Source organism: Actinia tenebrosa, unplaced genomic scaffold (genome assembly GCF_029948245.1).
Source record: "Actinia tenebrosa isolate PJP-AT-01 unplaced genomic scaffold, QUT_ActTen_1.0 PGA_scaffold4__44_contigs__length_22323623, whole genome shotgun sequence".
Lineage (NCBI taxonomy): Eukaryota > Metazoa > Cnidaria > Anthozoa > Actiniaria > Actiniidae > Actinia > Actinia tenebrosa.
Window position 1 is genome coordinate 8,596,042 of NW_028292581.1, and position 15,468 is coordinate 8,611,509.

The 15,468-nt window shown below is 39.7% G+C and overlaps 1 protein-coding gene across 1 annotated transcript in view; it reads right to left on the reverse strand.

Annotated features, from left to right (window-relative positions):
- Window positions 1–15,468, reverse strand: part of LOC116296722 (uncharacterized) — a 52,480-nt gene that overhangs the window by 31,473 nt on the left and 5,539 nt on the right. The window contains exons 7-29 of the mRNA XM_089036202.1: window positions 15,071–15,231; window positions 14,449–14,618; window positions 14,000–14,164; window positions 13,420–13,564; window positions 13,021–13,110; window positions 12,358–12,579; window positions 11,260–11,355; window positions 10,553–10,588; window positions 9,658–10,147; window positions 8,893–9,068; window positions 8,098–8,298; window positions 7,236–7,442; window positions 7,045–7,080; window positions 6,012–6,290; window positions 5,170–5,320; window positions 4,490–4,764; window positions 4,089–4,124; window positions 3,836–3,905; window positions 3,582–3,736; window positions 2,686–2,850; window positions 2,216–2,272; window positions 1,946–2,132; window positions 297–517 (exon numbers count right to left, since the gene is read on the reverse strand). Coding sequence (XP_088892328.1) covers window positions 297–517; window positions 1,946–2,132; window positions 2,216–2,272; window positions 2,686–2,850; window positions 3,582–3,736; window positions 3,836–3,905; window positions 4,089–4,124; window positions 4,490–4,764; window positions 5,170–5,320; window positions 6,012–6,290; window positions 7,045–7,080; window positions 7,236–7,442; window positions 8,098–8,298; window positions 8,893–9,068; window positions 9,658–10,147; window positions 10,553–10,588; window positions 11,260–11,355; window positions 12,358–12,579; window positions 13,021–13,110; window positions 13,420–13,564; window positions 14,000–14,164; window positions 14,449–14,618; window positions 15,071–15,231 — 3,791 coding nt within the window. The remainder of the gene's footprint in view (window positions 1–296; window positions 518–1,945; window positions 2,133–2,215; window positions 2,273–2,685; window positions 2,851–3,581; window positions 3,737–3,835; window positions 3,906–4,088; window positions 4,125–4,489; window positions 4,765–5,169; window positions 5,321–6,011; window positions 6,291–7,044; window positions 7,081–7,235; window positions 7,443–8,097; window positions 8,299–8,892; window positions 9,069–9,657; window positions 10,148–10,552; window positions 10,589–11,259; window positions 11,356–12,357; window positions 12,580–13,020; window positions 13,111–13,419; window positions 13,565–13,999; window positions 14,165–14,448; window positions 14,619–15,070; window positions 15,232–15,468) is intronic.

A 15,468-nucleotide genomic window follows, 5' to 3' on the forward strand; every position in this document is an offset into this window, starting at 1 on the left:
TCCAATAGAATAGACCCTTTGCAGTTAACGGTCACGTGTCTGTACTGGTGAGCAATAATTTTTATTTCATTTCAAATTGGTGATTCTTTTTAGCTACTTGTAAAGAACTGATTGAAACAATGTGTAAGCAGTGTGTTACGAAACGTAACAGGTTATAGAAAGTTTGTTTGCTCACCAGTATATTTCACCCATGGGAATAAAGATGTTCATTTGCTCTCAGTGAATTAATCAGCACGTGATTACTGAGCTGCAAAGGGCCTATTATTTCTGGCTGACACCATTTACAGCATACTTACTGTTATGTTTTTTGCACACGAAGGGCAATCTCCTACTACACAGGTTGTCATTCCATTTTCCATTCCACTTCCACAAGTGTAAACAATCCTCTTGTCCTTGGTAGTTATTGGGTTCCCGCCAATCATAGTTTGCGTACGAGAAAGGGCGCCCATCGCTCCATTCGTAACTACCTTCCGTACCAAGATCACTTAAGCCAATCCAAAGACCATAATACCGATATCTTTGTCAAAAATATATAAGTATATATCAATGTAAAGACAAATTTTGCTGAGTTAATAGTAGAATCAGCAGTAGTAAGGCAATTTACCCGTAATGTTTGGCCATTTCAGACCACGTGTCATTCCCTTGAGAATACGATTCTTTGTTCGAGTGGTATACATATTCATGTATCTTCTCATCCGCGCCGAAACCGTTAAACAAAGAAATGATAATCTAGGGAATAACACATGGTATAAAATGGGAGGGGGATTACACTACTGAAATATAACAAAAGGAAGATGGTCCCAAAGAGTTCAAATAGGAGCTGAGATTTGCTTCGAATTTTGAACTGGAAAAAAATAGACTTTGATGGATTGAGAATAAAAGACAAGCAATTAGATATGGAAAAAAAATCTGGATTTTTGCGAATTTCTGGCATTACTGCGATTAAGACATTGCATAACTTATAAAAAGGGAATTAGAAAAGATATCGAAATGACCTATATTTAGGAATTAGTCCTCCAGCCCGAATGGTCTATTGACTCATAGGCCACGAGTGCGATAGGACTAATTGTTTTAGTCAAATCCAACTAGTCGGTCAAATATATAGATTCAAACGAGTTTTGAATTAAAGTTTAAGTTAATGTTTTGGTTTTAAAGCCGGCACTAGGATATAACTTATATACTTAATAGGATATAACTTAAAGCCTGGTAGTAGCTCATCCAATCAGAACGCAGCATTGATAATAGTCGACCGGATTTGACTATAATATCGGTTATTGGTAATAAAAAAGGATCCAGGGAGCGAACTTTACTTGCTAGACATAGCTAATGAAATAATGGGTTTCACGAGCAATAATGGCGCTACGTACGTATACAGATATGGTTTTGCAGGAGCAAGAAAAATACATATTTGGACAAAAAAACTTTTTGCCAAGCATTTTAGAATGCAATATGGTTACTAATTAGCGAATTTCAATATCTAAGACAAAATCACCAGGAAAATATTCGACTAGTTGTCTGGTGCCAAGTTCGCGCCCTGGACCATTCATGGTATAGGTCACTTGCGCTACTGAATTCCCAATCTGGGGTTGCATGAAAACAAAATAATTTCCTTCTCTTGTGGGTTGAATTCTTTTTTAATGCTAACATTTAATTTTCATTGTTTTGAACCCAAGGTAGGGAATCAGTTCAAAGGTCTTATACTCCAATTTCGAGTTCTCTGCTACTCAGGATTATTCTCAACTTTGTGCAGAATATTCATGTGTTCCAGTGAAGGTCCGTGGAAGTATTTGTATTGTTGAAGTTGTGTATTCTTTACTTTATACCGTTGGTATTTGAGAACATTTAGACACTGATTCGAGTCTAACCCTGAATCTGTTATCAAGGAACACAGCGGTAATTTGGAACTCGAAAATGGTCTATTGAAATTCTATTCCCCTTAACTTACTCTTTTCGAAACACCGAGTAGATATAGGCATTTTCAGCAGCACTAAGAATGCTAGCCAGGTCTCCCCCTGCTTGTCTACACATTGTCCTCGCGTCGAACCATGATCGAAGATTTGACAAGGTTTGGTTACTAAAATGATAACACATTTGACGCCAATACCTCCAGCCTGAATCACAGGTACCAGGTGCTAGTAAAAATAATATAACCCGAGAATTTAAAAAAGAGAAATATTTGAAAAGGAAATATAATAGATGAATATAGATTACTTACGGGCGGGCGGCTTAGTCGGAGCAAGTGTTGGTCGTACTGTGGTCAGGGGTCTGAGAGCTGTAAAACAAACGAAAATGTCTAATTAATAAACGTTTACATCAGCATAAAAAAAAGAAACAAAATAATTAACCTCACACGTGGAATACCGTGTTGCATAAATAAATGAATGTACGAAGAAAACAAAATGGATTAATGTTTGAATGGAAAGTCGGACGAACAAATGGATGGACGAGCGGACAAATGGATGGTTAGACAGACAAACCGTGGATAAATGATGGATGGGCGAACGGAAAAACGGATTGATGGATGGATTGATGGATGGATGGATGGATGGATGGATGGGGTGGAATGGATGGATGGAAGGGGGGATGGATTGAAGGACAGGTATATCGACAAACACTTGTAGCCCTATGGTGAACGTTATCTAGAATATTCTTGTATTTATTCATTTGGACTAAAAAGTTACTTACGCCTCTTCATTTTGCAAATATAAGGTCTGGTTGAATAGCATCCTACGTCATACCAGTAACCTGTACCGATAACCACAACACAAGGCTGCTGACCAGAATGACTGTCAGGCTCTAATGGTCCCCACTTGGTGAAATCCACAGGACTCCCATCAGCCCAGACATGACCTAAAGACATTAGCAATGAAATACTTTGAGCCTATTTCGTCTTTCATCGCAAAAATAATGTACTTCTATATCTTGGGCATAACGTTTTCCTATTGCAGACCACGAGTCACTGCGTTCCATAGAGTATTATTTCTTTGTTTGGCGGTTGCGAATGACAAGACACTTAACCAATCTCCTTAGGGTTAGGTTTAGGTTTAGGTTTTCCCCACGAAGAAATGGAGAAAATTGTCATTTTTTGCCTCAGAAAATTAACTATTTTACTACGAAAAACAAGTGGAAATTAAGAGAGAAAAACAGACGTTTCAAGTGCGCGCGCGATTTGCTGACGTAATTTATCGGTATGTCCTCAAATCAAATCGATCTCTGGTTGGTATAATAATGACAATAGCTTACGTCATAGCATCTATAGCCATTAGTTCTTAATTTATTCATTTGATAGAGGCCATTGAAATCGTATGTTGTTTCGCGCGGCTTTCGTGAAATTTATACAAGCATTCTTGGAGTGCCACCATATAACCGAAAAATCCCTTGACATATAGAAAACCATGAAACAGCCGCCATCTTGGTTGATCTAACACTACAGGCTTAATGAGGAATGCTTTGTGTAGTCAACCAACATGGCGGCTATGACGTAACATGCAAACGGCCAAGAATGGGAAGGAAAGTGAGTGTGAATGATGCCCTAGACAATTAACACTAAAATAACATGCATTTTAACTCGGCACAAGTACCTGCAATAGGACCTCGATCATTCAGACCAATCCATGCATTTACTGTATTATTCAACAATCCCTGCACAAATACGCTCTCTGCAGTATCATGGATACTGATGAGGGCTGTGTTCTTGTATGCACGGCAAGAGTCACGAGCAGCTGTCCATGTTCTCCTGTGGTTTCAAAAAGAATCAGTCAGTTACCGTTAACCAAGTGATTTGGGAGGGGAGGGGAGGGTGGGTGGAGGAAATAGACATTTGGTTCTCACTAACGTTTGCATGAATAGTCTGTAACAGCCCATCTTATATGCTTTCCAACCAGCGGGGCACGAGGTAGTCGGTACTGTGGAGACAGAATAAACCAGACATTCAAAATACTGGTGAAAGATAATCATGCAAATACTGCTAGACAATTAGACAAACGTCACTTCTGTTTTTAAATTTCATGGTTTTCCAAGTCCCGGATTTTTTGACTCTACAAAAATTATTATTTGTACATCAAACGCGAAATACTTTTCATACTTACTAACTGTTGGTGCAGGTGTGGGTTTTGTAACATTTCCTGACATTGAAAAAGAAAAGGGAATCATGAGAGTCTTTTTAAATAACTAATTACACGGTTATTTATCTCCCAACCTTTCCGCTCAATCCCCTAGCTACACTCAATCTATAGGTGTACTTTTAGCCAGTTCAAGGTTAGAATCACTATCTCCCCAAGGATATCCACAACACCAGGGTCGGATCCAGGGGGGGTAAAAAGGGATGTCTAGTCACCCCCCTTTGTAATCAAATGTCTCAGTATATCTTTAGTAACAGTCCCGTCCCTTTCCTAGAATTCTTGGTAAAACCTTTGTAAATGCCCCCCCCCCCCTCCCCCACTCCTAAAATTCCTGTATTCGCCTCTGAACACCCATTCTTACTACTTACTTCTAAATTTATAACAGACATAAGCCAGTTTAAGGTTGCAATCACTATCTACCCAATACATCTGATCTCTATTACTCAACGTCATGGTGGCTCGTACACAACTACCATTAGAGTTTCTGTCGTTTGGTTCACCATTCAACCATTTGGTGTATCGAATGGGCTTGTTATCCAGCCATCGATAGACCCCACGTTGCCCGATATCGTTGAAGCCGATCCATACATCACCAGCGTCCCATGACTTTATCATCAGACTTGTAACAAGTGAATTAACTAGTCTATCATGTTAAAAAAGGAAAGTAAGTTTGCAAGCTTAGAGCAGTTTTCGTATGACTGGGAAAAGAAATGAGTGCCGGTAAATTCGTAGCTGTATTGTACCGTAAGTGCGTGCTGCAGTGATTGGATAAATTCTACAAGAAACTGGGAAGCCATTTCAATGTTACAACATGTCGTGCTGTAAGTCAGTACCATATACATATAGCTTACTCATAGGAAAACTATAACAAATAGTCGGCGAAACATGTTTTCTGTCGAATGGTGAGAACAATGTGTTTGGGAGCCGAAAGTCAAAAGAGATGGGGAAAAGTTTGTTTTTAAACTTCTAAGAATTTCAAAGTTTTATCACGAGACAATCACATTAGAACGAGGATCGGTCTAATGTATAACATAAATAATTGACTTACTCAAAACTGATAGAGGCTAATACAGAACCGTAACTTTTGCACGAGTCTCGCGCTTCAAACCAAGTTTTCTTTTCCAACATGAGACCAAAACACGCAGCACCTGATGGATACCTTAGCCATCCTTCAGGACAACCAGGGGTAGTCACGGGTCCTTTATGAATAAATGCAAATACAAAACTGATATGTATAAGCAAGCACGACATAGTCTACGTGGACAACATGACAACGGACGCGTTATGTAGTATTATGCTGTACTGCTCATGTGTGGACATTTAAATCCACTTTATTTTCCCTCCCTCCTTCATTACTTTCTTTTCTTTCTTTATCCTTTTCTTCTTTTTTTTCTTTTTTTTGTATTTTTTCCTCTCTCTCTCTCCTCGTCCTCCTCGTTTCCATCTTACTCCCTCCCTCCCTCTTTCCCCCTTCTTTCCTTCCTCGCCCGCTTCCTCCCTCCCTCCGTCGATGTCTCCCTTCTTCCTTTCCTCCCATACTTTCTCTTATCCTTCCTTCCTGACCTCCCCTACTACCTTTATTTGTTTGCAAAATTAAACACGAAGAGCCTTTGACTTATTTACGCAAGGACACACGAGTATTTTCTTTCGTCAAGGGCGGATCCAGGGAGAGGGTCGGAAGGATGGGGGAAGGGGGCAGTCCGTTTGGCGGTCGAACTGAACAAAAATATTCTCACCTTACGCTAGAACTTAGTTTATCCACAAGTTTGAAGTAAATTTTGTATGAAGTAAACGATTCGACCCCCCCTCTCAAAAATTCGAAATCACTGGACTCGAACACTTGAAATCACTGGACTCATTATCAGTTAACAAAGGATAAAGCTGACGTACCTTTTTTACACACGTAGGTCACATCAAGATACTTTCTTATAGTTCTACAAGGATCTTTGCCCATGAGAGCATTTGTCGGTCGAACCGAACAAAAAGCTTGTCCATCACACATGTGTTGTAACCTCTGCGTGACGTTCAAGCGACAGTTGGTTACACTGATTTTGCCGCAGAGCCCTGGATCTGTCCTGCCATAATTAGCACTTTGGACTGATATCACAGTAGATGTTGGACAACTGAGGATGTCTGAAGTCCATTCACATATGATTACTTGACGAGGACCTAGGACGAGCAAGGAGAATCAATAACCTGCTTCCGACAAATGCCTTGCTAGTCACGCACAAAGGTTTCCTGTCTTGTGCAGAAGTTTTCAATAGAATTCTTTCTGGCTTACAGCACATGGTGGTCAGTGTTTGGCTACCATGTGGAGCAGATAATGAGATTCAAAGACTTTTATCAGCTGGTGAAACCCAGCAATGTGAGGCATCGTGCATAATGCTCAGTGGTTTGTGACAGGAAAAAATAATTAATTTAATTTAGCACGTAACCTCGTACTGAAACCTTAGTGTGTGATAAGCAAAGCATATCTCGGAGTGGACTATTCAAATTTTATCAATACCCGAAACAACTTCTGGGCTAATCAAAGTCAGAGAACGGCTAATTCACAGATTGGAATTTCATTTGTTAGGTTTTGCGGAGAGAGGAAAACCGGAGAAAATGCCTCGTATCAAGGAAGAAACCAGTCTAAGTATCTACCCAGAGGTAAGAGGCGAGTGCATACCCTGCGAGCAGATGTTGTTTTTCTTTTTCTTGAGTGGCAGGCTTATCGACCTAAAGCCATAACGGAGGACAGGAAAGACCTCTTCAAGCAGGGTAGCGAGTAAATCATAACCCTGGTAAAGACCCTGTCCTTGAGCGACATATTAAATAAACCAATCTAAAACGATTTCTTAGTCGAAATAGCACTAGGTACAACTGAAGGGGATGGATGGATAATTGCAATTGGATAAGAGAGGTTTACGGTTTGATAACATACCCATAGTTGGCGTTACTCCTCCAGAAGGAGAGTATTCTGAAACAGTCAAACATACAAAAACGACGAATAAAGAAATTATAGTTACAGAAATATTTAAAATAAATTGAAAAAAAGATTGATATTAACAGTACTGTTCTTTCAACGAGCTTTTCTAACGGAAGAAGGAATGAGAAAGACAAAAAGGGACGCACCTTTTTTTCGTTTGCAAATGTAGGCCATGTTAGTACCACAGTCGATATCATTCCAGCGTCCAACTCGATAAAATCTCTGGTAGGTATGAGCACAATCCTCTCCATGCGTGTACCAGTTATCAGGCTGATAGTTGTACCAGTTTGTGAAGCGGGCTGGAGAACCATCACTCCATTCCCACACACTTTCTAATGATCTGTCATGAAACCCTGCAAACAGAACATCACAAAGAATAGAAGTTTACCAAGGGTTTTGACGACATCTACTGGACCAATCACATACGACAAGATTGATTTATTCATGTATTTAACTTTGACCTGTTTAATAACACAATAATGAAAATATATACAGTTTACAACTTAGGCAGGGGTTAACACACTAGCGCTAGGATCTAATAGACTACTTCGACGATACGGCGGCCATCTTGCCAGGAAGTCAAACAAAACGAAGATGACGGAAAATATATAGAGTTTCGTATTATTTGCCCCCCTGGATGCCACACATTGTATTGCGATCCAGATGGCCGCCATATCGTTAAGTGTGTCCAATTAAGCGTATCTGAGATTACTGATAGTACTGTAATAGGACTTGAACACGCAAAGTAACGCAGTTCATATCAGCTGCACATTGGCACGGTTAAAGTATCGGTCACAACACCTGTACGCAGTCAAGGTTTAAGTAACGCAATTCACAGCACTTGAACACTGTCACGGGTAAAGTAACGCAGTTCAAAGCACCTGTGCACATTGTTACGGTTAAAGTAACGCAGTTCACAGCACCTGCACACTGTCACGCGTAAAGTAAGTTATCGGAGGTTCGGAAATTGTCTTAACTTATAGGGTGTGTTATAAGAGACTCACTTACCGATCCAGGCAAACGTGCTCAAGCCAAAGTAACTAACTTCCATGGTAATGTGGGCCTGCTCGACTGGGGAAGTAATGCTGACCAAGTCACCACCTTGATTTTGACACTGAGTACGTGCTGATGGCCAGTTTTTTTTGGCATTGTTGAACTGATAACAATACTGACCATATTCTTTCCAACCGAGTCGGCACTTCCCAAATTCTATCAACAATAAAAATAATAATAATAATAAGAAACCCCTCTAAAGAATTGCTCTATTTCACTAGCTATGACTTCACAGCTTTATATGGGAGAAAGAAAGATAAAAAAATAATATTTAAAACAAAAATAATACAATTTTTAAATAGATTGTTTTAGTGACGTGAGAATGAAATAGGGCAATTGCGTTTTATGAAATTTATAAGAGTAATTGTGAGTCTTTCTTGGTGTTGCAAGGTGTATTGTACTCAGGGTTAGGGTTTTTGTATTGCAGGGTATTGTTTAGCTCCTAACTCATTGTTCTTTGCTGTTGTTTTATTGTCTTTATGGCTCAAGTGCATGCTCTGCAACACCAAGAAAGAGCCGTAATTGTCAAATAAATAATTGTATGCATCGACTGTATTTACTGGAGCTTAACACTGACGATGTTGTGTTAATATTTTTTATATATGTAAATCAGTATATAACACGTGGTTATTCAGTTAATAAAGAAGGTCGTGCGGAAAACACACACGACAGTTAAACAACACGAGGTTGAGTAATGCGGCAATTGATAGATGTGTTATGGTAGACCTCAGGCAATAAGGTGTGTATTACCTGAAATAAAGATGTCTGTGATTTCTGAAGGATCCAAGACTCTATACCAAAATGCAAGTGATCGCATGAAGAACACACCCTGAGTTTTGCCGGTTGATTTGCTTCCTATTGTTAAAGCAAAGTTATTTGTTGTACCGTGGGTTGGAATGAGTGTTGTACCTGAAGAGTCAGAACCCCTGGAACAAGAAGGAAAACATTGTAAGGACGATACAAACGTTCTCTCAATCTACCCGCGCTTCCATCCATTTAAACCATCCATCGCCATTATACATTATCATTATCAATATCATCATCATCATTATCATTATCATCATCAATATCATCATCATCATCATCATGATTATCAATATCATCATCATCATTATCATCATCATTATCATCATCATTATCATCATCATTATCATCCTCAATATCATCATAATCATAATCAATATCATCATCATCATCATCATCAATATAATCATCATCATCATCAATATTATCATCATCATCATCACCGATATTATCATCACAATCATCATCATCATCATCCAAGGTCGTGTTATCTGAATAATTTTAATTATCTCTCTCTCATCTTCCTCCAATCCATTCATCTATCAGGAACCCAAACCACATTTATCTTATCTCTCTACCTATACAACAATCCAACCGTTCATTCTTTCATCTTTTCATCCATTAATGCATCTAACCAACCATTCCTCACATCCACCAATTATATATATAGAAAACGCCTTACATCTTACTACAGTCTAGTACTTAACGTACTTATTCTTGCCGTCAATATAGAGTATCAACCCCGATCCACTCGGAATCCAGGTGAACACCACGTGATGCCACGCCCCTCTACTCATAGGAGCTGATACAGACCAACTTGTCGTTGTAGTCATAACCATTACTTTTATCTGCATTTGCTCGACGTACAAAGCAAAACCACGCGATGTTGCCCAAGTCGAATCTCCAATGGAATCCACCAGGAATTTGCGTGAGCCCCAAGTAGAGGTAGGAGCATCAAGATTTACGATCAACGACACACTTAGACCAGCATTACATGCATCAGCATCGCCAATACACTGATTTGGATAGTCTCCCGCGGCAAGATAAGAATTGTAACTCCCGAACTGTAGGACATTTCTGGTGTTCTGTTGAACATTTGCTCTAGTGACATTGCCAAAAACTTGCGCTGGGGTAGTACCCAAGGCTTTTTCATTGACAAGTGCGTCTAAGGGCCAGTAGGCGTCAGTTCCACTTATCCAGTCTGAAAACAAAAACAAAAAAACTCATCAATAAAGTAAAGGATTTACCAAGGATCGTAAGATGAGGGTTGAGTTTGATGGTCTGAGTGAAAGTTATCTTCAGAAAGACTGTTGCTGGTGGTGACCGCCATCCGGTAAGGGAGACAATTGAAAAAAGGGTTTGAACCCATGATCGTATGATGAGTGTTGTGTGCGACGGTCTTGTTGAGGAAACGTTTCAAAAACGTTCTTGGTATTTAGTGACTAATGTTTCCACAATCTGAGCACTGGTCATGGTCTTCTTCAGAGTCAACGAGTAAGAGGTTAGCAGAAGACCTCTCGTCATGGGTCTCAAAATGTTGTTGAAAATGTTTTGCGCTGCCTGTATCAGTAAAGTGAAAATAAAGAGAAATAGCTTATATACTTACAACTTGTTTTGGGATACTTTTTCGCGTGCGGAGTACCTACCGATTTTCAAAATCATGTAAAGATTAGTGTTTTGAATATATTATTAAAAAATTATATAGCAATAAGTCTAGAGATAAAGCATCAGTGTCAGTCCACACGGCAAAGATAAGAGAGTCTGGTTATGCTAACTACTACTGTTTACCATTTCGGAGTGACACCCTTACTTTTATAGAATATGAAAGATTGATGGTAATGTAAATGCTTTGGAAGTGGGAGTTATATTGCAATTACTTATTGCCGCTAGAGTTGCATGAAAAGATCACATATCATATTTGCCATCACAATGCAATGGGTTCCCTGTGCTACGACATAGACTATCGCTGAACATTCGGGTAATGGGCTGCCGATTTTTGAATATCGGCTCTTCTTTAAGAATGACCGTGGCTCTTAACTGGCCCCGATTAGCATACTACTTATAGAAGTTATCATGGTTATGATACCTGGACGAGCTCGGGAATAATGTCCGGGTGAGAATCAATAGGCCATTTGAGGACACAATTACGTGAAGGTTAGCAAAAAATTCTGATTTCTCTAGTTTAACTATTGTTATGTAGTTATACCAGCATTGGGATGAATTCATTGGTTATTGAGATGGTAAAAGCCTATTCCTATTTGCTTTTCGCCATATTACATAATTAAACTGAAAAATATTTTTACATCTACTAACTTAGTTTTTTCTTGCAGATAAAAGGCTTGTATTGTCCACAGTCAACATCCCTCCACGCAGCGCGGCTGGGTACCAGCTCTACGCAAGATTTAGCATCTGCGGAAAAAGAAGTCAAACATCTTAGATATTGGATAACAGAATATGATTCTACTAAGGAGATCAATTGTATGGAAGTTCTAATGTATATGAACTATATGTAAGGTATAGTAAGTAAGCTGTAATCGTTAGCTTTGCCTCAGATCAGTGCAAACCTTACAACACCTAAGGCTTTCATGTATTTTAGGCATGTCAATAGTTTCTACATGGTGTTTGAGCTTATGATGATGATAATGATATTTATATAGCGCTCTTTTCAATATGGATATGTTCAAAGGCGCTTTACAAAGAGTTATGAACGAGAGGTGGTTAGTATGAGGTGTAGGCAATAATGGTGGTCACTGCCAGGGTTTCTTTACGTCCTCATTGGTTCTTTTACGTGCTCCGATATTGGATAGTAATGATGAGTGTGGAGAGACGGGTCCCCCATTTAAAGTGGTCGTCCGAGCCACGTCAAAGTTAATCCATTTGCAGATATAATTACGAAGGCAGCACCTTCTCCTCAGTTATTTTAAGACCCTGATTGTTGGTCCGGCCGAGGCTTGAACCACGACATCCCGCACAACAGACCGACGCTCTTACCAACTGAGCTAACCGGGTGGCTGTTAAGACATTGCTGCATCCCGCGCAACAGATCGACGCTCTTACCAACTGAGCTAACAGGGTGGCTGTTAAGACATTGCTGCAACATCGATGTTTCGTTCGGCCATGCAGGTTTCCATGCTGGGCCGTAGCAATGCAAATTCTTTTGAGGGGAACAAGCTGGGCCACCAAACTATATAGGGAGCATAGCAATACCACAAGCAAACGAGGAACCCGGGCCCCTCCGCCCCCTCCCCTAGGCACAACCCTTGTAGCACCAGTGGTAACACTTCAGCACCTTGGTGGCTGTACTTGTGAATGTGTTTGGATGGTGCGTATCAGTGTCCTTCCATTGGCTCTTAGTCATTTTAGGGTATCCGGCGGCAAGTTACAAAATTATAGCTAGTTTGATTTACTTACTGGTTTTGTCTTTAGGATATCCAGAATCCCACCTGGTCACCACATATGGACTGCGATCACTCCAGTAAAATAATCGGTTCGACTGCCTGTCATTCAACCCTATCCACAGGGAGCCCACTGAGTTGACTAGAGATTTTAACCTGTTGTCAATGTAGACCCGCTCATTGTTTGTTACGATACTCAACAAATCACCACTTTGACTAGTACATGTGGCACGAGCGTCTGGCAAAAAAAAAAAAACGTTTTTATAATTTTTTATGGATTTCATGTGACTTTAGTGAAACCATGTCAAAAATAGATTTGGGTTTAGGCAAGGACGGATCCAGCGGTGCTATTCACCCCCCTTTGGCTCAGTCTTATCCTTAGAAAGCCACCTGCTGACTAAGGATAAGACCTGATAATTCCTGGTAAAACCCGTAATAGTCATCCCCCTTCTAAAATTCCTGAATCCGCTACTGTTGGGAATTCATGATTATCTGTTTCTTATGTTTTAGAATGAAGTTTATGGCATAAACTACATAGTGGATATGGGATCATCACACATATATGAAAATTGTCTACGTCACAGATTGGTGTCATGTATGTAGATAAGTTATGTTAACCAATATGTTAAGAGAGCAATAGAGCATGTTGAATGGGTAAGAGCTCCCATACGCTACCGACCTGCCCATATCTTGAGTTGATTGGTGTTAAATTGGTAACACGTGTTATCTGGTCCTTCTTCCCATCCTGATTTGCATTTAATCGAAGAAGCTACAATTATAGGAAAAAAAATGCATAAGAATCTTAACTGATAAACAAAATTTAAAGTTGTATTTCCCCTAGAGCGAGTTTGTGAGATTGTTTTTATTGCATCCTGGTGCAATGTTTTCCCATTTCAGACCACGTGTCATCATCTAGAGTTGATTTATTTGTTTACGTTTGCGTATGAAAAGACACATAAATATGGTTACAACCCAAAAAGAGAATAAAACTTGGTCTGAAATGGAAAACAGACATTGCAAAAAGACGAATTAGTTGGTATATTATTAGGTCTATTATTTAGAATCAGTTATCATTTACCTTGGCCTTCACATCCATATATTTCAGTCCTCATGCAGATGGCATTGTTCCATGCTAACGGGTAGATCCTAATAAACCTACAGTTTATTGTCCCTGAAAGCATGATGTTGACGATAGCATCTGAGGTCGTGCTGCCCCTTAGGGTCTAAAACAATAATGAGAAAAAAATTGCGCGCAAAAGGTTATTTTTTGTCTAACTTTACTGGATTTTTCCATACTTCTATTCCCATGCACAAAACAGAAAATTTCTGTCACGCGGTTCCATAGGACTTTAATGAATTATGAAACGACACAGTCACGGTACGCGTACATCGACGTACAAATGACCAATCACTTTCACTGCGAAAACGCTCGGACAAAGCACTATCACGATTAAGGAATAGACCTCTATAGCTTGGGATTTTTTTTCCTTTTCAGGCGTATAGTCTGAAATGGGAAAAAATACTTCTAGACTAAAAAAGGTCTTTGTGCTTGTATTTTAGCTATTCGCAAAACATTAAATTTCAAAATTCATTCATTATTTCACTCTGCTAATATCGAATCTTAATTAGAATCAATCTTCACATTTCTACGTACTTACCTCATAAGATTGCGTTGCGTTTTCACCGTAGGTAATAAACGTTTGGCCGTCATTTCCGTAACGCACATAAAATGTTTTAACAAAATCACTTGACTTTGGTCTGCCTTGGACTGCAATATGCGTTACTTGTCTGATAAGGCCAAGGTCAATTTGTAGATATTCATCCTGAAATTACCAATTGTGAACAACATTGAAAACCAAGGATTGAGAAGAAGGTCCCCTTCACAGTTCCCCGCGCCATCTTGAAAGGTAGCCGTGCCTTTGCATCGAAGCGAGACGTACGATGATAGAAACATGCGATTTATTGTCCAAGGTGTTTAAAAAGGTCTCTGTCATTGCAAGCTCACCGTTTTTCTTGCTTTGATGCAAAGGCCCGGCTACCTTTAAAGATGGCGCAGGGAACTGTGAAAGGGACTGTTGTGGGAATAAAACTATAAAACTGCTTATACCTTCTTGTTATTTTTTGCACACCAAGCACCTGACGTACTGCTAGACGGCTGCAATTTCAAACGCGCTTGTGAAGGTATTGATATTGAATCTTTATAACTGCTAGCGGTGATCTGAGAGTCAGCTATCTGAAGGTTCTCCATGCCGAGCGGGGAATTACACTGATCATAGCCTGGGAGGAAAAGAAAGGGAACATTAATAGCTGAGCAATGTATTAAGCTATCCTATTTAAATAAAAATATTAAATAAAGGTATCAAGTATACGGTTGTACAGTAGTCCACTCGTCTATACACCGGAGGTCCTGGGTTCAATTCCAGGACTTGACATCATTTATTAAGTCTCTCCCTAGATTCGGGTTTTTTTTCTTCTACGGGTTCTCCAGTTTTCCTCCCTCCACAAAACCTAGCACGCTAAATTCCAATTTGATCTGCGACATAGCTGTGCCCTGACTTTGATCAGCCCAGCCGTTGTTCAGGTCAGACGTTGTTCAGGGCTTGATCTGTGAGTTAACAATGCCCTGATGTTGACCAGCCAGAAGGGTTGTTTCAGGGTGATCTTAGAGTTAGCTGTGCTCTGACTTCTAAGATCATCCTAGAGGTTGTTTTAGGGATCTATATACTGACCTCTTTTCCTTCTGCAAACGTATGCTCTCATGTACGAGCAGTTTGTTGTAGCCCATGTACCATTATCAGTACTAGTCACTAGTACCGCACAGTCTTTATTAGCAGCGGCAGCACCACCTCCTGGTTCACTGGGTGACCAGTTCTTGTAGTCCAGGGCAGATCTATTGATTTAGAACACAAAAAGTTCGTTCAAAGTCAATATTTTTACATGAGAGATTTCATTATCTCGCCCTACTGTCGCTCTTAAAGCAGGGTAGATATATATTCACAAGATAACGTAACAACCAAAGACATATCTACCATAGAGGAGCTGACAAAACAAAACAAAACAAAACGAAACAAAACAAAATAAAACGAAACGAAACGGAACGAAACGAAACGGAACGAAACGGAACGAA